At 49.4% G+C, this 26,908-nt stretch overlaps 1 protein-coding gene across 1 annotated transcript; it reads right to left on the bottom strand.

Moving 5' to 3' along the window:
- Positions 1-2,036: 2,036 nt before the first annotated feature.
- DBF4B (DBF4B-CDC7 kinase regulatory subunit) lies at positions 2,037-26,908 on the bottom strand. The gene is made up of 13 exons (XM_028499678.2): positions 26,893-26,908; positions 26,747-26,809; positions 20,836-20,990; positions 17,508-17,681; positions 16,844-16,894; positions 15,967-16,054; positions 14,733-14,806; positions 12,703-12,736; positions 11,171-11,216; positions 8,760-8,876; positions 5,174-5,282; positions 4,911-5,035; positions 2,037-4,077 (listed from the first exon to the last, which is right to left on the bottom strand). Exons 1-13 carry the CDS (start codon positions 26,906-26,908, stop codon positions 3,138-3,140), a joined length of 1,992 nt encoding a protein of 663 aa, XP_028355479.2. The 3' UTR covers positions 2,037-3,137.

Genomic DNA, 26,908 nt, shown 5'->3' with positions numbered 1-26,908 from the left:
CCCAAGGCCACAAGGTGGCAGGATCTGGGTTTAAACTCAGGCCTGCGTGGCCTGAAGGCTACAGGGTTCGTGGAAAATATGGAAGCTGTGCCTTGAAGAGTGGGCATTCTGGCTGTTTTGGAGGGTCATTCTAGGTCAGGGCCCAAGAGTGAGGACGCGGGGCTGCATTGCCCGCGATGGTCTGGCTGGACGGGGTCCGAGAAGGAGGGGGCGGAGAGGACAGGGAGGCAGGATGGGTTAAGGGGAGCACTGTCAGCAGGGAGAGTGCACAGGAGGGCCTTGGGGCTGGCAGAGGAAACAGGAGAGATGTATGACGAAGCGGGCAGGGGATCCAGGCTCGGAGCAGAGTCCCTCCGTGGTGGCAGCAGGACAGGAGGGACACAGGGATTCCTAGGAGGTTATGGTATTTTATTATCGGAGGAAGGACCCTTGGAATCATCTCAAACAAGCCTCCTCACTTAAAGATGAGGAAACCGAGGCCCAGAGTAGTAGAGGGGCTTGTGTTGAGTGCGGCTAAATCTCCTGCCTTCCCACCCGGCACAGGTGAAGACTGGAACTCAGAAGCGAGTCAGGGGTGGAGCTACCAATTCGCCCGAAAGAGCCAGAGCTCGGAGTCGAGGACAAGGTCCCAGGCTCACATCTGGGGAGGCAGTGAGGGCTGGAGGCTTGTGCTGCTCAGGGAACCAGTGCACATGGTAGGGAGGGCAGAGGCTGGGGAGGGAGGGGATCCAGGCTAAAGCGGGGTCTGCAGGAGTGGGGGAGCCCGGTTTCAACAAGGTGGAAAAAGAGAGAAGAAACCTGACTTTGGTCATTATCAGGTTATCCGGTGACCTTGGAACGGAAGATCCCATTGGAGTGCATCAGGCAGAGCCAACACAGAGGTTGGCTAGGGAAGGAGGTTCAGGCATGGAGGCCGTGGCTGTAGACCGCAGGAAGGAGCCAGAGAACAGGAGGGAGCTTTCTTTCAGCTGCTGAATCAACGCAAGAGTTTTCCAGGCTGGAATTTTTGGGCAGAGAGGAGAGGTGGCGAGCTGGAGGAGGAAACTGCCAAGGCTGGCGAGGTGGGCTGGGGAGAGCGGGGAGGAAGGACACTGCATCCTTCAAGAGTCAGATGTTGAAGGGGGATGCTGAGCAGGACGAGGCAGTGCCTGCTGAGTCTGGGCCAAGGTCACCTGCTGAGAGGGAGGGAGTGGAAGGAGGTTTGAACAGTCCCCGTGTGGAGGAGCCACCAAGGGGCCTAATTTATGTCAAGCAGCACCTACGTGTCCTGGCTCGGATCTCAGACGTCCTGGGTTCCTCTCAACTTATATCCTGGAGGCCAGAACAGAGACATGGCTGCGGAGAGATGTTACCTTGGGGCTTGACCTGGCAGAGATGTGATGTCCAAGGTCACAGGAAGTTGTTGAAATGGGAGGGGAATTCCATACAGTTGGATGTGAGGTCCTGGGCAGATGGTGATGAGGGCATTAGGACCTGGTGCATCGGTCTTGGAGTGAGTAGCATGTGAGGCTATCAGAGGTCTCAGAAAGGGGCGGGGGAGCTCCCCACCCAGAGTGGCAGCTCATGGGAAAGGCAGTGGGGGACGAGGCATGCCCATGTGTCACAAAAGGAAAGGGATGCATCCATCAGGGAGCTCAGAAGGAAGCTACTGTCTGGGCCCCAGGGAAGGGGAGAGGGCCTGGAGCAGAACGCTCATTAGGGCAAAGGAGTTTCTTTGGGAGTGGGCGGCGAGCATGCCCTCGGCAGGCGACCACTCAGTGGGCAGCAGGGCCAGTGAATGACCCAAGGAGACTGGACAGGCATGGCCCCACCTCCCCGCAGCCCTCAGGAGGGTGGTGGCACCCACACATGCTCTCCCACTTGCAAGAGGCACCCGTCTTTTTACCAGTTGTTCTGTCTGTATCTGCTGGGCTGTCAGCCTGCTCAGGTCCCTGGAGGGGAGATCAAGGCCCGACACACATACTCCAGCCCCCCTCTCTTTGCTATTTGTTATTAACAAATTTATTTTACATCTCCTGAACCAAGATTGTGAAATTTAACAGGATGGCATAAAAAGGACAAACATGACCTCTATGAGGGTTGTACACATAGTTGCTCGATTTCCAAACTAACAACTCAGGTCCTCACCCGCAGGTAGGCCCCACTTTCTTCCTCCAAAATGAGATACAGAATAGCACCAGGCTTCTGGTAGCTTCCACATTTAAAGAGACAAACACACAGAGGCAGAGAAGGGTGAGAAGAACCACAGTACAAAATGTAAAAAAAAAAAAAAAGAGTGGCCAAAGAATCGATAGCAAACTCATCTCTGTCTCCAGATTAATGGCTTGGCTGAAAGAAATGGGGGGGAGGTCCTTGGGGAAGGAGAGAGGGAGGAGGGTGATTGCAGAAGTTGGCAGGTGAGCCACTGACACTGGAACCAAACTCTGGGTGGGCAGCCAGAGCTGAGCGGCAGGGAAGAGCTGAGAGGGGTCCCCAGAGGGGGCTCTGGCTACATCCTGGGCTCAGGGGAGAGGTCAGTGCCAGGCCCCCACTAAGTGCAGCAGGGAGGGAGCTCTGGAAGTGGCGCAGCCGAGCCCCTCCTCTGCTTCGTATGTTCCCGAGGATCTGTGTGCACCAGCTTGGGGGGTTGGGGGCGGGGACAACACACAGGCATCTCAGAAAGCAGGAGAGCCACATGCTTGTGGGAAAGGAGGCTGGAGGGGTGTCTGAACACTGACAACTAACCCTCTCGGCTCTGCAGAGCAAGTGCCTGCAGAGGGACGGTAAGCCAGGCCAGGGCGCCTGCTGCTCTAGCTTCTCTGTGGGCCCTCCCTACGCCAACCTTGCCTCTGCCTCCTGGCCTGGGCAGCTGGCCATGGCTGCACAAGCCGTGGCTGGAGGAAGGGGAGAGGGCAGCCCCCAGCCCAGACCCTCTTGGTCCCACCTGAAGACCTGGCGGGTGGGAGGACTGGCCCCGTCAACCCCACAGAGCTTGGCCATGACCACAGCTGTTCAGGTGGACTTCAAGGGCCAGGCCCCAGGCGCAGCTCCTCCCCGTGTGCCTGGTCAGCCCGGGCTGGGTGTGCAGCACTCGGCAGAGGTGTAACCTGCCCTGAGTCGGGAGCTGTCTGGCCCCAGAGCTGCGTGCCCAGGGGGACTCATAGGAGTAGTTCTCTGTTGGCACTGGGCTCGGGTTGGGACTGGGAGACAGGGAGAGGCTGGGGGGTCCAGAACCATTGGGAGCAGCTGGCCCCGCCGCTGGCTGGAAGGGGCGGGGGCAAAGAGGTAGCCTGGCTCTCTGCAGGTCTTCCTGGGGTCTGTGTGCCCACAGCTGAGTGCAGGTGGGCTGGCAGCTGGCCTGGAGCTGCGGGGCCGCTGGGGAGCTGCTCAGCCCGCTGGGAGACAGGGCCAGAGGCTGCGCCCTCAGAATCCTTAGATGCTGGGGGCCATCTTCCCCCAGGCCAGGGGGCCTGTGTGGCCCAGAACTCGGCTGGCCTGTCTGTGGGCTGCCCGGGACAGGGGCCCGGGAGGGAGAGGTAGGTCTGCTGGTGGCACACGGGCTGGAGGGAGGCCAGAAGCCTGGGCTCATGGCCTGGAAGGGGAAGGGAGAGAAGATGCTTGCCACCGGCTGTCCTGGTGCCACAGGGGCTGGGGGCTCTCGGGACGAAGAAGGAGGCCTGTGGCCAGGACACCCCTGGCCTCTTCTCGGCACTGCCACTGGGGAACTGAACCTTCCGCTTGCTGCCCACAGGTGCCAGGTCTGGGCCAGAGGAGAGTCCAGCAAATCCAGAGCTGGTCAGCAGGCACTGGTAAGCAGGGCTCCTGGACGCTGGTGTCTCTCGGGAGTCCACAAAGACATCAGCCGACCCTCCCGGCTCCTGGTGGCTTGCTATTGGTCCAGGTATCTTGCCAGACTCCACAGGTTCAGCTGGTGCTTTCATGCCGCCCACTGTCCCATCGTGCTCTGAGGCACCTGGGGCCTGGTGATCGTCTTCTTTCCTCCTCCTGGGAGATGCTGCCCTGAGATAGGAGGGCTGGCTGGGAGGCGGAGTCTCAGGACACAGAGGGTCACAATCGGAAGCCAAGGAGCCTGGCTGCCTGTGGGGATAAAAGCACCCAGCGGGCCATAGCGTTCAACTCCAGAGCAGGCGGCAAGTTGGGGTCCTCCCGGGCTGAGGCTGGGGCTGAGGGCAGAGTGGGGGCCTTCTGTGTTTTGGTTGTGCTGAAGACAGCTGGCCATTCTGGGTCCCTGTGAGAGGCCCGTTCTTGGCTCTGCGGCCTGTGCTCGGGGCTGGCCAGAGGAACAGGTTAGAGGCTGTTCCATTTATTAACTTCACACAGGAGGCTGTGCCCTTTGGTGGCTAGAGAAAGCAGCACAGGTCCTGGCTGTCCAACCTGAGCCCAGGGAGGCTGCCCGGGGTGGAGACTTGGGGTGGGAGGTGAAGCCACAGCTCCTTGGTGGGCAGCAGGGGGAAGCTGGGGCTCAGAGGGCCCTGGGATTCTGCTGAATCCCCTGCAATCCTTTCTGGGGGTAAACGTCTAGAGAAGCAGAAAGGTCCTCCGCTTCACCCACCTGGGAAGGACCCAGGAATCCCCCTTCCCACTTCGGGAAGGCCAGAAAGGCACACGACCAGGCACATGCCAGGAAACAGCAGCTGAACTGCTCCTCCTGCGCCCCCAACTGTGGCGATGCCCGGGCGTTAAAAAGGGAGCCACACTCTGATCAGGGCCCATCCTGATCTGATCAGCTGAAGCCACAAATGGAGGTCTTCCCCCACCCCAACCCCCCTGAACAAACAGGACAGAAGATGGTGGGAAAGAAAGGGAAGGGACGCCAGAGCCTGGTCCCTGCTGCCTCCAACCTGAGGCTCCTTCCCACCTCAGGGCGGTCCTGCCCGCCACCCGCGGCAGGGCGGCACGGTGGCGCTCACCCGGGGAGGCTGGCCTGGATGGGGATGTCCGCAAAGCTGTGGCTCAGCTGGGCGATGATCCGATCCACTTCGGCGTACGGGCGGCCTTCCAGGGCAAAGCCCCGGTGCTGGGGGCTCTGAAGATGCTGCCCAGGGTGAGAGGAGGCAGGGGCATTAGACCAGACCAGGGCGGGAAACAAGCGGACCAGGCGGGAGAGACCGGGCAGGGCAGGCGGCCTCAGGACAGGCTGGGAGCTGCTGCGTGGGGTGGGGAAGGAGCTCACCCCGCACAGCTCCTCGAAGGCCTCTTGGCAGCACTCGCAGTACCCCTTCTTCCTCTTGGGCACCGTGCAGGCGGCCGATTGCTGGCTTGGCTCCTGGTCCTTGGCTTCTCTGGGGAGGGGACAGGGTGGGGGAAAGCGGTCACTGCTGGGGCCCTCAGAGCGGGAACTGCTGCTCGGAGGCCTGGAGCCCAGACCAGGGCGGGGATGGGCCAAAATGGCCAGAGCCAGGCAGGCACAGGCTGGCCTGCCTACACTTGGCATCAGGAGAGGCAGCAAGGAAGGCGAGGCCTCCCTGTAAGTACCCTTTCTTAGCTCTGTCCTGTCCATGCCCACACATCTCAAACCACAGGTGAGGACGGCAGCAAGAGTGGCAGCAAGAATCCCTGAGGACGTTCCAGCTCTGCGCGCACACCCAAACCCACGTTCATTTGACCCGCACAGCTGCACCTTCACTGAGGACTTTCACTTCTTTCTCAAACCTGACCTCTCCTCTGAATTTCAGTCCTGTATTTTTTTTTTTGAGTTCTTCTTTTTTAATTGCAGTATAGTTCATTTGCAATGTTGTGTTAGTTTCTGCTATATAGCAAAGTGATTCAGTTTATATATATATGTGTGTGTGTATTCTTTCTTTCTCATACTCTTTTCCATTATGGTTTATTACAGGAGAGTGAATATAGTTGCCTGTGCTATACAGTAGGACCTTCTTGTTTATCTATTTTATATACAGTAGTTTGTATCTGTTAATCCCAAACTCCTAAATTATCCCTCTTCCACCCCCTTTCCCCTTTGGTAACCATAAGTTTGTTTTCTATGTCTGTGAGTCTGTTTCTATTTTGTAAATAAATTCATTTGTATTATTTTTTAGACTCAACATATAAATGCTATCATATGGTATTTGTCTTTCTCTACCTGATTTACTTCACTTGTATGATAATCTCTAGGTCCACCTATGTTGCTGCAAATGGCATTATTTCAGTGTCTCTTATGCTGAGCAGTATTCCACTGTGTGTGTGTGTGTGTGTGTGTGTGTCAGTGTGTGTGTGTGTGTGTGTGTGTGTGTGTGTGTGTGTGTGTGTGTGTGTGTATGTGTGTGTGTGTATATACACCACATCTTCTTTAGCCCTTCATCTGTCGATGGCCATTTAGGTTGCTTCCATGTCTTGGGACTGATGGATCATATGGCATCAAAACTAAAACTCTAGGGCTTCCCTGGTGGCGCAATGGTTGAGAATCTGCCTGCCAATGCAGGGGACACGGGTTCGATCCCTGGTCTGGGAAGATCCCACATGCCGCGGAGCAACCAAGCCCGTGCGCCACAACTACGGAGGCTGCGTGCCACAACTACTGAAGCCCACGCACCTAGAGCCCCTGCTCTGCAACAAGAGAAGCCACCACAATGAGAAGCCCGTGCACCACAACGAAGAGTAGCCTCCGCTCACCGCAACTAGAGAAAGCCCGCGTGCAGCAACAAAGACCCAACCCAGCCAAAAATAAATAAATAAAAACAAACAAACAAACAAACAAAACTAAAACTCTATTTTTAGTTTTTTAAGGAAACTCCATACTGTTTTCCATAGTGGCTACACCAGTTTACACTCCCACCAACAGTGTAGGAGGGTTCCCTTCCCTCTACACCCTCTCCAGCATTTATTATTTGCAGTCAGTCCTGCATTTTTAACAGCCTATAGAGTATTGGTATTTGGCTGTCCCAGCAAACTCAATGGGTCCAAAATATTCCCCTAAGGACTTTCCAAGTATGACACAAAACCCAGGAAACAGAAAAAAGCTGAAAAATTCAACTACATGCAATTAAAAAATATATATGCACGGCAGAAAACATAAGCAAAGTTAAAACACAAACCATAAACTGGGGAGGATATTTATAACTAATAACATAGCAAAGGGCTCATTTCCCTGAAACACAAAGGGCTCCTTACAAATCAGTAAGTGATCAATAACTTAATAGAAAAATGGGCAAAGGATATGAAAAAGGTTTACACAAAAAGAAATTCAAATGATCAAGCATAGGAAAACATACTTAAGTTCATTCATAAAAAGAAAAAAAATTAAAATTACAATTACACTGAGATACGGTTTTTAATCTGTAAGATTGGCAGAAGTCAGCAGGTCTGACAGCTCACAGTATTAGCCAAGGGGATGGGGAAACGGGCTCTGGTCCAGTGCGGGTGACAGCGTAGCCCGGCATCACCTCCATGAAAAGCAATTTGGCCGCATTTCTCAAAATTATAAATATAAGCATTTATATTTATACATATACATACAAATTTATAAATACCACTTTGACTTGGCATTTCCACTTCTAGGAATTTATCCTGCAAATATACTTGAACAGTCATAAATTTACCCTGAACAAGACTACTCACTGCAGCACTTTTTATGATAGCCAAAGACTGGAAATCATCTACGTGTCTGTTAAATAAAATACGGTAAATCCATACCATGGGATAGCCTGCGGCCATTAAAGGGAATGAAGATGGTTTTTAGGTACTAATAGAAATTAATCTAAGATATATTAAGTGGAAAAGGGAGATCCAGCACAGGGAAGAATATTGTGAGAAGAGGGAACAAAGGGTACACAACGTACTTCTGTCCATAAACTCTCTCTGGAGAGAGACTCACAGTCTGGAGATTGGGGGATGGGTGTAGAATATAGATTTTTCACTTTAAACCCTTTGTAACTCTTGAATTTGGAACCAAAATATAACAATCGGCCTCATGACTTCCTCTCTGCTGTCCCTTGCACCTTCTGGGAAAGGGATGAAGGGCACCTGGACGTCACCCCAGCCTGTTCTGCCTTCCTCTGCTTTCCATCTACTGCCACATTCCCTTTCTGTTTCTCTTACCATTAGCACGGTTTCCTGACCATGTGGCCCTTGTTTGCTGGTGGGAGCCACAGGTCCTCCTTAGCCCTGGGGACCCTCAGGCTGAACATCTGCCTTCTATTCTCCTGGTCTGTAAACTAACCCTGTGGCCCACAAGTTAGAAAGGGGCTGAGAAGGTGTCCAGGCCACCACCCGAACCGCCTTCCTTCTGTGATTTGGTCAGTGAAGGTTCAAACTCTCACCCATCTGCAGAGTAGGAGTACCGAGCAGCCTACAAGCCACTCTGGACCGCATGGTGTGGCAGGTCCCCCAGATCCCCCGCCCCCATGTTTAGCCCAAAAGGCCTCGAACTCTGATGTGCACTGAAATCACATGGGGAGCCCACGAACATGCAGGTTTGGGGCCTCCATCACCGGAGACCGTGATTCTATGAGTGTGGAGTCCAGGACCCTGCATTTTTAAAGGGACCCCAGAGGACTCTGATGAAGGTGGTCTATAATCCGAGTTTCAGAAACCGGGCTCTTGCCCTCTGGACACAAGTCAAATTCTTCAGTATGGATGCAGAGCACCAAATAAAACGGATGAACACTCCTGGTGTCTCTCTCCTCTGGGCTAAGTTCCCGGAATAGACCTCGCCTAAGGAGCTAACACATGGCCGTTCCCAAATCTGACCAGCAGGCCCCTGACAGAGAGGACTTTGGCCTGGAACCAGCTCTTGGTACTCCGGAACCAGAAAGACCCACCTGGTATGGTGCGAGCTGCCCGGAGTCGTCGGGGCCTCAAAGGGACTTGCGTCTTTGGGTCCCAGAAAAGAAATTTCAGGAAAGGATTTAAACTGATGGTGGAAAGGACGAAACTTCCTGAAACACAGAAAACTTCCACTTTGACTACAGTGGGGGAGTGGAAAGGGTGAGGAAGGGGGGCTGGCCCAGCTCCCGAGAATTCCACTCTCACCTGCCCAACTTTTAAATTCTAGAACAACGCTCTCATCTCCCTTACTAGGTTAGATTAATATTTTAAATTAACACTCTTCCTGTCTACTTTCCAAGACTGTTTACACTTACTGCCTCCCCTGAATCCTGTAACCTCTGAGCTGAGCGGGACAACGGTGTTACCCTGTTTTACACAAGAGGAAACGAAGCCCAAAAGGTTTTGTGACTTGTCCAAGGGCTCACGGCCTGTAAGTGGCCAAGTCCAGATGGGAAGCCACGTCTCCCAACTCCTGATCTAGTTCCTCCCATCTTTCCATTTTGTTTCTCGATCTTCAAGTGACCTCTGAGGACTCTAGCCTGGCAGAATCTAAATGCAAGGATGTTTAAACCAGAACAGTGATCTTCCTGTTTCACGAAGAGGAACATCTTTGCTCTGGGCTGGTACTTTGTACTATCTGAGGGGTGGTGCTCTGAAAGGAAAAGAGAGGCACAGTGAAGGTTCTGGATAGTCAGACCTATACTGAGTGGTTTGGGGGGTTTGCTTCAAGTTGCTCACATTCAGGAGACTTTCAGAGCCAGATCTGGTGATCTGTGGATACTCAGCAAACCCTGGGCACACCGTGTTGGGTTGCAGTGGCTGGTGCTCCAGAGGAGAGCAGGCCCTGGGTTGCTGGGTGGCACAGTAAGAGCCCCGTGGCCTCAGGAGTGAATTAACAAATGAGTCTTCTCGGGGACTTCCCTGGTGGTCCAGTGGTTAAGACTCGGCGCGGCTCGGGTTCGATCCCTGGTCGGGGAACTAAGATCCCGCAAGCCGTGCGGCACAGCCAAAAAAAAGTCTTCTTGGACCCTGAAGGAGAAGGAGGCGCCCTTCACGGCCCTGGTACCCGCCTTTCACCTCCTCCATGTTTCTTTGTTCCTGCTTAGGAGACTGGAAAGTTGAGGTTGGTGTGGCTACATTGGGCTTTGAAGACCGTCTGCTTTAGAACCACACGTAAAAAAGGATCGTGAGAAAGCTCAGCTCCACTTGGATCTTGCCTGCGATGCCAGGGGCACACAAACGCATGTACCCTGCTCCGGTTAACAGTGACACGGCCTGTGCATACCGTGTGCAGAGATACTGAGGCCCTGGCGGTGTCTCAGCCGCTGCGCTGGAGTCATGACTACTTGACTTAGCTGGTGGTGAAGGGGCTGAGTGTGAAGGACGTGCCTCCCGGCCCACTGGAACAGCAGACGAGAGGGCCTCCTTCCATCCCTGTGTTCTTTCTACTGGCTTTTGAGCTGCCAGAGCCAACTCTGGACTGTGTGCCGGTGCCATCTGGAGGATGGGCAGGCAGGTCAGGCTCCTGGGGCTGCGTCTTTAGCTGGCCCACCTGAGCTGAGGGACACAGGGAATTCTGGTGCAGGAGTCGCTGCTGGGTACATGTGGGCTTTTTCTCTTTTAAAAAACTTTTTGGGTTAATTCTAGATTCTCACAGACTCCTGATCTAGTTTCTACGGAAGAGTCAGTGGTAACCCAGGTGGCTAACAGCTCATCAGGTTATCATCGATGTGATCTTCCTGCTCTAGGTAAGAAGGGGCCCTCATGGGGGACAGACAGGGCAGAATGGAGAGGGCGCCAGGCTGGATGTGGATTCTAGCTTTGGGCTAAGATTCATTAGCAAAGTGGCCGTGTTCATGTCCCTTAATTTCTCTGACCTCAGTTTCCCCACTGGGAAGAGGATGGACTCTCATGCCAGTTTTACCCAGGGCTGTCACAAGATAACATGTATCAGGAAAGGGTTTTACACAGCCAAACAGAAAGGCTTCATCAAGTACAAGGTGGTCTGACAAGGGAACCCCAATATCACCCCAGAGATCTTCACTTCATCCAAGAGTGTACTAGCACTAATACCAGCAATGATTCGGTATTAAGTGTCAGTGTACATGTGGGGGGAAATGAGGAGCAAAACTGAGCCTGGATGGGACACCATGGATTCATGAAAGCAGAGCATTAAAAGGAGGGAATTCACACACAGGGTCATTAACCTCTGACTCATGACCAAGAGGAGTGCTGGCTGGGCACGGTGCCTCCTGAGAGGCACCGTGTGAGACTTTTCCATGACAGAGGGGACAAAGGGGCTTCCGGGGAAGACAAAAGTGCAGGGCTGAGGGGCTCCATGTCCCCATGGCAGCTTGGGGCCCCCGAGTACCTCTCCTCCATGTGCGTCTGGTGGCCCACTCACCTGCTCTCATCTTCGACTTTGAGGAACGGTGCCTTCAGTCTGGCCACTGGAAGGAAGAGTGTGCCCGTTAGCCATCTGTCTGCTCCGGTGCGGGGCCTGAGCTCTACATGAAGGAAATGCTCAGGGAGGCGAGGCTCTGCCAAAGCCTAAAAGGGTCTCGGAGCTGGAACACTCGCCACCCCGAGGTGAGCCTTTCCATTTGCAGAGCGAGGCACCCACTCCTAATTCCTCCAGCCTCTACCTGGGAGAGAGGCAGCAACTCTTGCGGGGGAGAGGCTGCAGGGGGCCCGGGGTCCTGGGTGTGCCCGCCCTCAGCCTCCTGCGTGGGGGTGCTGGACGCTGTCAACCTCGACCGTCAGAAACTTGGCTGCGTGGGAGAAACCTAGCCCCTGTCGGTTTCTGCTAAAAGCCTCAGCTCCTTCCCAGACCTTTACTCCTGCTGTCTCAGAATCCCAAGGGGCCTGAGAACAGCTCCTAGACAGAATTCTCCATGAGGATCCTGGGTTTTTTGAGGGGAGGAGCAGTGAGGAAGGGAGCTAAAGAGCGTTTTGAGGTCTTGGCAGAAGGACAGTAAAAAAATATCAAAAGTGAAATCTGGTTCCTGAAAAAACAGGGCAAAGGGGTGCTGAGAAGACAAATTTGGAGTCAATTAATCAAGAGATTCATCCCCTACCAGCTGCCTCTCTGCACAGTTTACAGACTCTTGTAGGCATTATAAACCACTTCCACGCTCCCACAATGACCAGAAGTCCTGTCAAAGGGGCAGCCAAGGCACTGGAAGCCTGGGCAGAACTAGCAGCCACCAAATCCCCAAAGAGCCTGGCCCCTCTCAGCTCCCAGACCTGCTCCAGGCCGCCAGTGCCCAAACAGAAGCAGCCTTTCTCCTTTCGCAGCAGCAGCTCCCATTAATTACTTTTTGGGGCGACTTCTCGTCTTTCTAATTAACTGAGACAGTGATTAAAATCAATTCCCCTACAGATTTCCTTGAATGTCAAACATGAGAGGTGCCAAGTGACTTTTCTTAGCTCCTGTTTGTGCACGAATAAATGCCACTTAAAGAGCATCTTTGGGAGAAACATCCAGGGGGAGAAACTCTCCTGCTGTCCAAGAGGAGCCCAGAGCCCGGCCTATCAATCTGCCTGTTTTTCAATTTCAGGGAGTCTGGCATTTCTGAAAGTGGTAGGCAGCTGTCAAAGTGCCCACCCCAAACTGCTCCTGAATCAGAAGGAAAAGGATGCTGAACTTCGATCAATGACCAGGAACAGCCAGAGGATGCAGGAGCCAGAGCGACCGTATGAGGTCTTGGCTCTAAAGAGAAGGCCCGGCCCAGCAGCCCGGGACTTGCTCGTGGAGGCCTCGCTCCCACCACTCTCCCCTCCGAAGCTCAGGCCCTGGAAACATGATGGGGCAACACAACCTGGACTTGCTTCCTGCCGCAGAAAAGTGAGCAGATGCTGCCACAGAGGGAGTCGTGGGGAAGCATTTAGGGAGGGAGGGATGGCAATTAAATGAGGAAGAGCTATCACACTGACCTTTCCGTGTTCTTGACTCTGCTGGACATGTTCCCTAAATGGAAAGGGAAAATAGGTTAAGGACGTGAGGGAGCCGGGGGGAGGGGGGGGGGTCGAGGAACTGGGTCCAGTGAGCCGAGTTGCCACCGGTCTGCCCCACTTAGCTTCCTGCCCACGGCTGGACTGCGAGCTGGAGCAGACCTGAGCACCACGGCTCCCTCCACCTCCCCAGGGACCTGAAGGGTGGTGAACTCTGTGCGTGAATCTCCACGGCAGCTGACTTTGTACAGGGAATGCAGGGCAGAGCAAAGAGCGAGGGCCAGAGGGCCGATGTGCGGAGTTCCCACTTAACTCTTTGGATGTGGCACAGGTGAAATTCCAGCAGGTAACAGACCTGACGCAGAGTAGGGGCTTGCTAACGGCAGCCTGTATTTTCTCGGCATGGCTGCCATTTCAGGGCAGCTGATAGGAAAAGGGTGAAGACATCGCCTCTTGCTTACGGTGACCTATCTTGCATACTCTGACTGTGTTTGTCAAAACCAACTTTTAGGGGACTTCTGTGGTGGCGCAGTACTTAGGAATCCGCCTGCCGATGCAGGGGACACAGGTTTGAGCCCTGGTCCGGGAAGATCCCACATGCTGAGAAGCAGCTAAGCCCGTGCGCCACAACTACTGAGCCTGAGCTCTAGAGCCCGCGAGCCACAACTACTGAGCCCATGTGCCACAACTACTGAAGCCTGTGCGCCTAGAGCCCGTGCTCCACAAGAGAAGCCACTGCGATGAGAAGCCTGTGCACCACCACGAAGAGTAGCCCCCGCTCGCCGCAACTAGAGAAAGCCCGCATGCAGCAAGAAAGGCCCACGCAGCCAAAAATAAATAAATAAAATAAATAAAAACAAACAAACAAAACAACTTTTAGGCCAAGGTCAAATCAAAGCTAATATTAAAAACCAAATGGAACCAATTTTTAAAAATCAGTTAAAGAGTTGGGAGGGTGTGGATAGGATGAGAGATCCAACGGCTCCATGACTGTCTGTGCCTCTGGGCCCGAGGAGGTTCCAGATTCTCCTCCAGGCCACACGGCCGGGGCAAACACAGCCCGAAGAAGCCTTCCACCTGCCCTCACCTATTAGCAGATTGCACCCAGAACTTGCTCCGAAAGGGTCCCAAGTAACTACAAAAGAGATTATTAAGCGAACAAAGCAAAGTAAAAATACTATGTATTCGCGTAAAAGGGGGGAATTTTGACGTATCTGCTTGTAGATGCTTGGAGTCCTGGAAGGACACTTGAGAAACTGTTCACATTGTTGACCTCAGGGAGGGAGCTCGGTGGCTGGGGAGCAGGAGTCGGAGGGGAACGAGACTTCCATTGTATACTTTTCCCAAATGCGAGCAATGTAAATCTACGTAGCAGCAGCAGCAAAACCCTAAAGATGCCCAAACCAGAGGGCGTGGGGCGAGGGGTGTCGAGGCTGAGCACACCATCTGGTTTGGATGTGGTTCTGCTCCTGGGTATCAGGCCCTGGGTGGACCTGTAGGGCTTAAGTTTTCCTTGGATTCAGGGTGGGTGAATACCCCGTGGCTTTAAATCAGCCCGGCTCTCTTGATGTGGTACACATCAATTTCTAACTCCAGCAGAGGAAGGAAAAGCCAAACAAGAATTTGGAACATGGCAGCTATTTCCAACACCATCACCCCGCTGCCGCCACCCATGCAATCTGTAGGCTCATTCCCGGGCCAAGAGCCATCCCCAGAAGGGCAGCCTGGCCAGCAGGCCATGCGTGTTTATGTTTTATTCAGGCCAGGACTACCTGCAGGCAGTCCACAGCCCAGGCCGCAATGAATGCCTCGGTGTAGCATGGGGGATGTGCAGGTAGCACAGGGAGGAGAGAAGACAGGGCAACACAGGGCTGTGAGCACCTGGGACGAGCTGACCGAGAGGCCGAGCTCCTCTCAGTCAAGGCCAGAAGGAGGTGGCTGGAGTGGGTCATGGATTTACCAGCGCTGTCACAGACTTTACTGTTGCCCTTCAGTTCAGGGGAATGACCTACCTCTGGCTTCTTTGGCCCTTGTTTCTTCACACATGGCGCATCAAGAGACAGCTGCTGCACATGCATCATCATTTCTGCGGAGGAAACAGAGGGCTGCGGCCAAAGGCTTCCTCTCCTCGTTTCCCCAGCATAGCCCCATCTTGGGGCTGGGGGACTAAACTTCTCACCCAGCCTGGCTCACTGGATCACACCAGCCTTGCCTGCCACCTTCTGGCTACGTGTCATCTCTGCACCTGCTGATAATAAAAGAGAGGGCTGGGTCCTCTATCCCTGGAAAAGTACCTAAGCTGGCTTTGGAGCACTGAATACAAGTCTTGAACAGGAGGTGCCTTATGACCCAAAAAGGGCTTTAAGGTATTACTGAAGAGCGGCTTCCGTGGGGGAGACCGAGCCATGGCAGTTACTCAGATGCACCCTTAGGTGGCAGACCCAGCAGGGGCTACACATGCTGCAGCTTCTCTAATACACGGAAGGCAGGGAAATTAGAACAAGTCGGAAATGGCTGGTTTTCCAGTGACGATGGAACCCCCCAGCATCCCAGACCAGGATCTTCCCCAGGACAGTTCCCTACCACCCGCATCCCCCCACCGACCACAGATCTAGGGCTGGATCTGGACCATCCCCCTTCAATGGGTCAGAGAAAAAAACCCCAGACTCAAAGTGCAGCTGGGTGTGAGGGCCGGCCGATTAGACAGCTATTCTCATGTAAATTTATTATAACCTGCAAACAGGTAGTTATAGTGTGAGGCAACCCTAGAGGAAAGAAAGAACATGAAATTTAGTTGAGCCAAAATAGGTGGGAATGTGAGCCACACTATTCACTCCTGGTGAGACTATGGATAATTTACTTAATCCATTCTCTGAGGCTCAATTTCCTCATCTGTACAATGGGCAGAAGACTGCGGTGAGGATTAAATAAGGCGATTCCTAGCACAGCGTAAATACCTGATGAGGGGTCATGGATATTAGGATTTGTTTCTTATTTGTAAAACAGGATCGTCACACCAGCTGAGGAGAGCTGTCGTGTGGGTTACACAAAGCAGCACCTCCCAGCACCTGCGCTCTGCTATTGCTAGTGCTGCTCTCCAAGCCCCCCCACCTTAGCAGAGCAACACGGTAAGTAACTGAGTACATTCGGCTTCAACTAGTACACGACTCTGGTCCCTATCACAGCCGAGGCTCCCAGACAAAGTTGGCAACCCTCCCCTCTGCAGGCCCCGGGCAGGAAGGGTACCATCCACGTGGAGAATCCGCACCCCCCAGGAGCGGGCGTTGCTCAGGAGGCTGCTGCCGCACCCGCCACCGCCTCCGCCGCCGCTGCCCTGGAAAGACAAGCCAAGTCAGGCAGGAGCATGAGACCCCCCCCAAGGCCTGACCACCAGGGGACAGGCTGGCCTGGCTTCTGGGAGCTCCGGGTCATACATGTGCGGGGTTGTTCCGGGGTGGGGGCAGACAGGGGCAAGAGCACAGAGCCTGGACAGTTGACCCCAACCCCCAGGAAGACCCTGTCCTCCGCACGGGCTGGCCACATCGGGAGGGCACGGACTGCTGATCTGCCTATAGGCTCTGCTCCGGCCACCTTGGGACCAGAAGGACACAATAAACACCGGTGACGGTCACCGTCATCGAGCAGGAAACCACGCTGGCTGCCCGAGTCCGGCGACCCCACCCTCCCGCGTCACAGCCCGAGCCAAGGCACCCACTGATGGCACCCGAACGACTCCTTTGCAAGATCACCTTAACTCCTCCTCCTGCCACTTAACTGTAATGGCCCTGGATTCTCACAAAAAGGATAAACAGCTACTTGTGAAAGCCGTACAAAGTCTGACACGTGCCACAGCATTTCTCCCAAGTTCTCTTGGGAGGCCCTGGAGTTGGAAAGATCATGGAGTCAAATCCTGGCTCTAGCACCTCCACCCTGGGTGACTCTGGGCAGATTACTTAACTTCTCTGAGCCCCACTTCCTCATTTGCAAGGAGAAAATCTCGACAACTGTACACGTCTGCCAGGTGTGCCTTTTGTGTTAGTGCTTCAGAAGGACCTCCGGAGGCAAGGCTAACTCCGCCCCTGTGCCCGAGACACCGGCCTCCAGCCCGCCCCCCTCAGCTCACCTGCTTTCTGATGGCCTTCTGCAGGAGCTCCTTCCCTCTACTCAGAGGCACCTGGCGGAAGAGAGGAGCAATGGGGGCGGCTATGGAGACCACCTGTGCACAAACAGGTGTTTCCACGGGGGCTGGCGAGAACGTCTGGGAGTCACATCCCTCGGAAAGCTGGGGGCAGTGACAGCTGAGAAGTGGCAGAAGTGAGAACCTTTCAGAGGTAAAGGTAAAGCCACACTCAAGTTCAGGTCACCCACAGGGAGCTGCAGCCCAGGCAGCTTGGAGCCTGGTGAAGGGCATTCTGAATTCACCCAAGACCCAGCGTTACAAACGTCCTGAGACCTCTCTTGAAGAGCCCGTGCTCCCCAGCGGACAAGCTTCGGCCAATCCAACAAGCCCTCTCTGGTTTACAGAGGACTCTCCTACTGTTTCTGAACTTCAGACTCTGAAGTCCCAGAAAAAGTGAACATTTATCACAGAAGGGAGGGCGTGGGGATAGCATGTCACTGAGGTGTGTGGATCCAGAGCTACGATAAGATAGTTTCAGCCCCTGAATTCAGATGTGAGATTAAAATAAACCAGATGAAACTAAAACCAGAAACTGCCGAAGCGGGCTCACTGAGGCCTACTTCCTTCGTTTATCGGACACACACTTCCTGCCCCATGAGGTTCTTACCGAGTCCACGGCTTTCTGTGCGGGCCTGGCACGGCTGCCTTTTGGGTTGGTTTCCACTGTGACCTCGCTGGGGCTGGGGCAGCCTCTGTGACTTGTCCCGCTGCTCTCGGCCTTCGCCTCCCTGCGGCTGGACACGATGTAACTTACTTCTTTGCTCAGAAACCCCTCAATTACCTGAAACCAGATCACAGAGGTGGCTAAAACCCAAAAGGCAGAAGTAGAATCATCAATATCGAGAGGTAGGGGAAGGAAATCTTGGCTGCCAGAAGTTCTAGAATCAAGGTCTTTAAATAGACCAAATGCAGTTCAGTGCCAGGCCCCCAAGAAGACATCATCCTGCAATACAACAGGGTTTATATATATATATAAAACACAGGGTTTATATATATATATATAACACAGGTTCTTGTCTCCAGAACTGACCCAGCAGCAGAAGCCCGGAGGCTCTGAGTGTTTGACTAGTTTGAGTTTGCATGGAGTGAGAGCACACTGAAGTGATCGGAGATGATTCGAGCTTGGCTAAGCCAAGATTTTGCTGTGAAGATACACTGGGACATCCAGACGCTGCACCGGTAATCTTGACCACCCTACCAAAAGGAGCCTGAAACAAAAATGGGTTTTGGCTATGACTCAGCTGCCTAAATGTCTGCTTATCCTACCTGTGAGCTCGTCACGGCACTGAGAGGGTCTGACTCATCTTGCACCCCAAGAACCCAACACAGTGCCGGAAACACAATGACAAAACTCATGTCTGTGGGAAGAAAAGATGGAAATAAACAGTAGTGAGCTGGTAAATGCTTAATGACCAACTCTCTGGGTGAAAAAACCCGCTTTGTAGCATTTGCCAATTTCTGTGGGGTAAAATACTACTGTAGCTGATTTCAAGCTAGCCAGATGACATCAGTGAATGTGGAACTGGAAAGAGATGGTAACAATTGGTTCTCGTGAGCCAGTAGCTGCCAGCTCCAGCACACCTGTGAAAGTAAGGATGGACGATCTCTCTAAAGTGTGACTGGATGAGAAACCTGACACTTAGGTTTTAAAAAAAAAAGTTTAGGTTCCTCAAAAAGCTAAACATGGATTACCACATGACCCGGCAATTCCGCTCCGAGGTATACACCCAACAGAATTGAAAACAGGGACTCGAATGGATGCTTGTTCACCAATGTTCACTGCAGCATTATTCATAATAGCTAAAAAGCAGAAACAACCCGAGTGTCCATCAATGGATGAATGGATACGCAAAATGTGGTCTATCCATATAATGGAGAATTATTCAGCCATGAGAAAGAAATGAAGCTCTGATCTATTCTACAACATGGGTGAACCTTGAAAAGCTTATGCTAAAGTGTAATAAGCCAGACACAAAAGGACAAACATCAGTGATTCCACTGATATGAGGTATCTAGAATGGGCAAATTCAGAAACATAATGTAGATTTGCATTACGGGGGGCTGGGGGAGGTGAAATGGGAAGTTACTACTTAAAGGTTACAGAGTTTCTGTTTGGGGTGAAAAAAGTTTTGGAAACAGATAGTGATGGTTGTACAACAGGATGAATGTAATTAATGCCAATGAACTTAAAAGAATGAATTTATAAATGGTTAAAAAGGCATATTTTACGTCATATACATTTTATCACAATTTAAAAAAATCTTTAAAGCTATGGCTTGAAGGAGTGTGCCTATCTTCTGTAATATGGCAAAAAGATAGATGATTTCAGGGCCACACGTTCCTCCCATCCCAACAAACCCACTCCTTTGACTTTGCTGTTCCTCCCATCAGGAGATGGAGCCTATTTGTCCACTCCCTTGAATTGGACTCCTTCTGACCAACAGAATGTGGTGAAAGTAATATGTGTGAGTTCTACAGCCTAGGCCTCAAGAGACCTTATAGCTTCTCCCTTCATTTTCTGGGAAAGCTGCCCTAAGACCACCTTGCAAATTAGCTGGTTTAGCTCACTGTATGTACATATGATGGCGTATATATATATGATGTATGTAAGACACTTCTCATACAATATATGAGAAGTCACATAGAGGCAGCCAGCACCAACTGCCAGCTGTGTGAGTGAGGTCACCTTTGGTCCTTCCAGCCCAGCTGACCCTGCAGCCGAACGCAGCTGCAGGTGTGAGCCCTTATGAAACCAGCAGAGAAACCACTCGGCCAGTACACAGAACAGTGAGAAACAATAAATTGTTTTAAACCCAAGTTCTGGGGTGGTTTTTTACACAGCAAAGGCTAAATGAAAGAACAGACTGAAAGTTCAGCATGTAATTTTGGGCCGCTTTGGCTGTATAATCCTCATTCTGCCCATCCCCATTGCTGAGTTTCTACATCCCTGAGTTTCCATTCGTTTGATGGCAAAGAGCCTCTGCATTCTGATCCTATTCGTGCAATTTCCCCAGTTACCTGCCTCTTTTGGGCCAAGCGTTACCATCCTATTTTCTAAACACAGAAATACCCCTGTCAACCCCTTACTAAAAGTACTGTATGATGTGCTCTAGAAAATATTGTAATGGACTCAGATACAGCAAATGCTTTTTCCCCAAAGTTGTTCACCACAGTCCTATTTATAAGAGCTAAAATTTAGAAATAATCTAAATGCCCACAGGTTAACTGCTAAATAAATTAATAATCCACTCAAAAGGATATTATATACTCATTACAAAGAATGTCCATGAGGGGTAAGAATGATAGGAAAGTGCTAATGCTTTAAGGTTATGGGCAAAAAGCTGGCAATCAAAAATGTATTCATGACCATAGCTACACAGAAAATAAGCATTAAATTTAAAAAAGTAGATGAGTGGTTATACGGGGTTGGGAGTGTTGAGGGAAATGGGGAGTGACTGACGACAGGTATGGGGTTTTTTGGGGGGGGCTGATGAAAATGTTCTAGAATTGACTGTGTAATCACACAATTTGCACATCTCTGTGAATATACTAAGAACCATTGAACTGTATATTTTAAATGGGTAAATTGTATGGTATGTGAATTATATATCAATAAAGCCACGAGAGAGAGAGAAAGAAAGAGGAAGGGAAGGGACGGGAAAGAAGAAAAGAATCCACAAGAAAATAAATATATCACCATGATGGTTGTTACTTGAACAGTTCCATGTTCTCCAAAGTCTCTAGAATGAACAGATATTATTTTTCCAATTAGGGCACAAATTTATTTTTAAAAAATGGTTTACACTTAAATTGCTTTGGAAGATGTAGTGATACCCCTGAAGATACCTGGAGGTCACAGATATAATCCCTCTCCAGCTCCTGCCCTACAACGCACAAAGGTACGTGATACCACAGGAGAGAAGCAGGTTACATACCCCACCCAGCTGCTGGATGGCTCCCGTCAAAAACTGGAGGTTCTTGCCAGTGGGCAGATCCAAGTAAAAGGACTTTCCAGAAAAGGGCTGCCTCCCAGCATCTGGTGAGCTCTTCTGGCATTGTCCCAGACAACTGGAAACTCCTAGCTGAGCCCCTAGAAAACAACAACAAAGGGGAGCAAAGTGAGAAGCCTGAGGTAAGAGAGAGTCCTGCGGGTCAATGAGCCCTCGCAAACAGCCTCTGCACGGCACCTGGCCAGGCCTCGGGCACCCGTCCACCAAGGTGGACGCGAGACTTGTGTTCCTGTCCTCGGGAAGCCCAGGTGCGGAGAAACCCAACCCTCATACGTGGATGGTGGGAATGTAAAATGGTGCAGCCACTTTAGAAAACAGTATGGCAGTTTCTCAAAAGGTTAAGTATAGAGTTAACACGAAACCCAGCAATTCCACTCCTAGGCATAACCCCAGGAGAAATGAAAACATACTTCCAAATAAAACTTGTGCAAGAATGTTCATAGCACATTATTCATTTTGGCCCGAAAGTGGAAACAATTCAAATGTAAATAAAATGGTAAGCAAAATGTGGTCTATCCATATGATGGAATATTATTTGGCAATAAAAACGAATGAACTATGGACACAGGCTACAGCAACAGGCTACAGTTCTGAACCTCAGAAATATGCTGAGTGAGAAAAGCCTGACACAAAAGACCACATACTGTAAATTACATTTTTATGAAATGTTCAGAAAAGGAAAATATATAGTGACAGAAATTAGATTAGTGGCTGCTTAGGGCTGGGGGTGGGGATGAGGAGTGTTTGCAAACTGGCATGAGGTTCTTTTTCGGGTGATGGAAATGTTCTGCAATTAGAGTGTTGTGTTAATTGCACAACTCTGTAAATTACCTAAAAAGCACTGCAAGTGTACATTTACAACAAATGAATTTTACAGTATGTAAATTACAACACAATAAAGCTAAAAAAACCCCACCTTAATGAACATACCTTTGAGAATTGTGCATTTCATTGTATACACATTTTACATTAAAAGGAAAAAAACTACAAACAAATATGGAATTCTGGTCAATGAAATGCATGCTGAATTATTATAATGTCTACAAATTACTTGAAGTGTATCAAAATAAGATGGATAGATATGTGATAAAACAAATGTATTAAAATGTCAATGATAGGGAATTCCCAGGGGTTAGGACTTGGTGCTTTCACTGCCAGGGCCCAGATTCATTCCCTGGTCAGGGAACTAAGATCCCAAAACCTGCGTGGTGAGGCCAAAAATACAACAAAACAAAACAAACAAACAAAAACCCAAAACACACACACACACACACACACACACACACACACCAAATAAAATGTCAATGGTAAAATCTAAGTGGTGTGTCTGTGCTCGCTGTTACTTTCGACTTTGTTGCAGGTTTGAAAACTTCCACAACAAAATGTTAACATTTGAAGAGATAAAAAGGATTCAAGAGAAAGTGGCAAATACTGAAGATAAGCACAGAAGTTCTAATATACAGATAATCAGGGTCTCTGAAGACAAAAACTAAAACAAACAAACAAAAACACCCAGAATACTAAAAACTTTCCTGAAATAAAAATACATATTTGAAACTAACATATTGAAAGAGCATGACACATACTTCAAAAAATTGACCCAGAATAGCTGATACCAAGATACAGTTAGTAAAACTGCTGGACTTTAAATGAGGGGTTTGGACCTGATTTTATTTTTAAAAAATATTTATTTATTTATTTGGCTGCGCTGGGTCTTAGTTGCGGCACGTGGTATCTTCACTGCCGTGTGCGGATTCTTTTAGTCGAGGCATGTGGGATCTAGTTCCCTGGCCAGGGATCGAACCCGAGCCCCCTGCATTGGGAGCGCAGAGTCTTAGCCACTGGACCACCAGGGAAGTCCCATGGACCTGGTATTTTTAAAAATCTTCTAAAACTCTTTGATTCCATGAATCCCTGCATTTTTCCTATCTACCACCCAGTCAGACTTTTGATTGGACCTCCTCAGTTAAACCCTGCTTGCCCTGATGAGATACTGTTTTTCTTTCTCTGAGTTCCATATGACTTATTGTCTGTCCTCTTAGTATTTTCAGCTTCATATTCTTGTTTACTCACTCCTTCAGGTCCACCTCTTACCTTCCCAGTAGACTGGGAACTATTTTGGGAAGAGACCTCTGACTTACACATCATTATCATTCCCATAATGCTTAAACCAGATCCTGCTCTCCCATCCTCAGCTGGCACCTGACCCTCAAGCACTTACCTTCTGGTCCCATAAACCTCCCTTTTCCTGAAAGTCTTAGGTATATATAGAGACAGAAAATACTGGAAAGTCAGCTTGGCATTTTACAGAAAAGGCCTTTGTTCTGAGTCCTGCCTCACCCTCTTACTAGCTGTGTATGCTAGTAAGCTTCCAGATTGAAAGTTTTCACCTAGCTCCATGAAATAAAATGGGTCATGAAATTTCAGGACACTGAGAAAGAGAGGATTTTGGCTTCATTTCAGGCAATATTGGAGACCAGGTTATCTAAAAACCCTCCTAATACAAAATACCTCAAAATACCAGTTGAAATATAAATTCAAATCCCATCTAACTGGTAAGTCCACTGATAAGTAAGAGGACAACAGAAGGGCCCCAAATTTTGAGAAAACTGACAACCACAGTGGTGAAAGTGAATGCTGACTGCCCTGAGGAAGTCCATGGGCTTAAAAGCAAAGGGCTTAGGATTGAAGAGCCAGATGGAGGGAGCCCTGGAGATGAGGTCTTGTGCCAGTCTAAAGTGGGGAGTGAGGATTGAGAACTGCTGCACGAATCTAGGAGAAAAGGGAAGCCAGAAAATAATCCATCCACCAGAAGAGACAAAAAGAAATACCATCTATCTTAGCCTGGGCTCCACATGAAAGGAAAGTCTTCACTGAGAATCCAAAACCACAGGCTTCCCAAGAGTCTGGAATTCAAATTCATACTAGTCACGTGGTCTAAGAACCCACTGCCACCACCACCAGAGAGATTAACGTAAAAAGTAATCCCAGCTAGTAACACCTTGGCCACACTTCAAATAATCAAAAGCAAAACAACTCTAGAGGTCCGTAGCTCAGTCCAGAGTTCCCTGAATTTCCTCAGATAAAGCATCATCAAACATTAGCTCACACTCCAACATTAAAAAACACACAAAGAAAACAAACCATCATGGATAAGAATTAGCAGAAATTAAAGACAGCAAGATTGGATCCCCAAGAGCTTCAAACAGAATGATCAGACATAGACTATAAAATAAGTATTTAAATTATTAAATACTTTAATTTTATTAAAATAAGTATTTACAATGCTGGGGGAAAATAAACATCAACTTTGAATTTTACATCTGATTAAATAAAGAATGAGGTAAACTAAACACATTTTTTAAACAAAAGCCCAAAACAGTTTATCATCAACCAATTATTACTAAAGGACTTCTAAAAGGTGTACTTTGGAAAGAAGGAAACTGAACCCAGAAGGAAGGACTGAAATGTCCCCAAACTGGTAAAAATATGTATAAATCTAAACAATCACTGACTGTGTAAAACAATCATAATGACGACTAATTCGGAAGTAAAAAAGAGAGACAATAATAACAACAGTATTGTTGCTAGACAGCAATCATGCTAGATGGGGTAGGGGTGGTTCAGAGCACATGGGGTCTAGGCCCTTGCAGTCAGTGTTCAGGAGGAGGGTGGAAATACTGACAACATCAGACTTTGCCACAGCACAGTGGAAGCTAAAAGATGAAATGTGTCTTCAAAACTCTGAGAGAAAACTATTTCCAACCTAGAACTCTTTATGTGGCATAAAGAATTGTCATACCTACAAGGTCTCAAAAAATTTACTTGTCACATACTTTCTCAGGAAGCTATACTAGAAGATGTACTCGACCAAAATGAGGACATAAACAAACAGAGAGGAAAATACGGAATTTAGAACACAGGGAACCCTACAGAGGAAAGCGGCAAAGGGAATTCCACAGAATGATGAAGGGAGATCCTAGGATGGAATGAGTGCAACAGGCCTAGTGCACAGCTGGACCAGACTGTAGTACTAAGACAAATGGTCTCAGGAAGTATGTCCCCCAGACAAAGAAGAAACTGCTTCTCTGATGAGCTTGAAAGTATTGAGAGGAGGTTTATATTTTTGGCAAAGAGTTTGGACATGAATTAGTGATCCATACACAGAAAACAAAGCTTATTTCAGTTTGCTATATGGCTCAGCTAATATCATCATAATGTAAATACAAAAATGACAACAAAAATTACTACATATATATTGGGGGGATGGGAGGAGAGGGAAATGTGTATGTGTTTATGTGTGGTGTAGAGAAGAGGGGGCCAGAAAAATCTTTATCCTCTATATTAGAAAGTCAATAGATATAATTTAAAATTGAAAACAACAAAAGCAGTATGAGCATGCTATTTAGAAATAAGAAGGTAAATACTAGAAGAAATAGCTAAAAGAGCATAAATGGTTGTACCCTAGGGAGTGGGAATCAGGAGTTATGAAAGGAGGAGCAACTCCCATTTTTGTGTGTATGTGTGTGTGTGAGATATACCTTGGCCTTTTAAACTATGCAAGCATAGGGACTTCCCTGGTGGTGCAGTGCTTAAGAATCCGCCTGCCAATGCAGGGGACATGGGTTCAAGCCCTGGTCCGGGAAGATCCCACATGCTGCAGAGCAACTAAGCCCGTGTGCCACAACTACTGAGCCTGCACTCCAGAGCCTGCGAGCCACAACTACTGACCCTGCAAACCACAACTACTGAAGTCTGTGCACCTAGTGCCCGTGCTCCGCAACAAGAGAAGCCACTGCAATGAGAAGCCCTCACACCGCAATGAAGAGTAGCCCCCGCTCGCCCCAACTAGAGAAAGCCTGCACGCAGCAACAAAGATCCAACGCAGCCAAAAATAAATAAATTTAAAAAAATAAAAATAAAAAATAAACTGTGTAAGCATAAAACTGTAATTTTTGTTTTCATTTCTCATAATTTTATTTTTATGAAAACTAAAACCCTCCAAAATTCACACATGGTTATGGTATAGTGAATTTTAAGAACAAATATTAAAGAGAATAATCTAAAATCTTCTACAGAGAAAAGCAGGTCACAAACTAAGGAACAAGAATCAGATTGACATCAATTTTCAACAGCACGTACTGTTTTTCAAGAAGAAACCACTGTCATTTTTCAATGTTGAAGGAAAAAAAACTTTGACTCAAGAATTTTAATACAAGGGTGAAATAAACATGTTCTCAGGCATACAAGCCTCAGAAAGTTTATCACATAAAGCCCCCTTTTGAAAACACTCTTGGAGAAAGTTCATCAGCAAAAAGAGAAAGAGATCCAGAAGAAAGCAACAAGACATGGGAAGGGAGAGTAAATAATTTAGTGAGGTGTATCACTGTTTAAAAGGCAACAAACAAATGGCATATCTGTAACAATCCGGAACTCAAACTAGATGATGCTAAGAGAGGAGAAGGCAGTACTGAGGGAAGTGACTACATGCTAAAATACTTATCTAATTGGGTGGGGCCGTTTAAGTTTATCGATAACTTTAAGAATTTTATGGTAAAAATAACCATGAATACGGGTTTTATAAGTTAATAATTAGCAAGTCTTCTAATCTTATTCATAATATCTGACTGAAAGCTCTTGTTTGACCTTTATCATGAATTTCTAAATGATCCATGACATCCCTCAACACATACTCCACTCCCCCACTCCCCCTCCGCCACACAAAGTAATTAGAAAACCCTAAGAGCTAACATTTCTCGGCCTTTTCTTCTCAAGAGACTCTGGGGCGCGAGTAGCAACTGTGACCTCGCATCCCTAGGTTTGACCTGTTACCCACCTAGGTCCGGAGCCCGGAGCCTACTCTCAGCCATTGAACTCTCCAGTTCAAGGCAATCGTTGCCTGAAAAATAAGGACAAAACAGCAGCTGAACCACCTTCACTAGCCTTCGACCTTCCATCATCCCCTCCTCCCGCCTCCCAAACCCCGCACAATTCCCAT

This window comes from Physeter macrocephalus, chromosome 14 (genome assembly GCF_002837175.3).
Source record: "Physeter macrocephalus isolate SW-GA chromosome 14, ASM283717v5, whole genome shotgun sequence".
Taxonomy (NCBI): Eukaryota; Metazoa; Chordata; class Mammalia; order Artiodactyla; family Physeteridae; genus Physeter; species Physeter macrocephalus.
The sequence above is the reverse complement of the archived record's forward strand: the minus strand, read 5'-3'. Positions and strand labels throughout refer to the sequence as shown.

Coding starts and splice junctions, on each gene's coding strand:
- DBF4B (XM_028499678.2), bottom strand. Junction 20,991..26,746: donor GCTCCGGGCTCCGGACCTAG/GTGGGTAACAGG, acceptor GTTGTTTTCTAG/GGGCTCAGCTAGGAGTTTCC. Junction 17,682..20,835: donor CCATCCAGCAGCTGGGTGGG/GTATGTAACCTG, acceptor ATCTGGTTTCAG/GTAATTGAGGGGTTTCTGAG.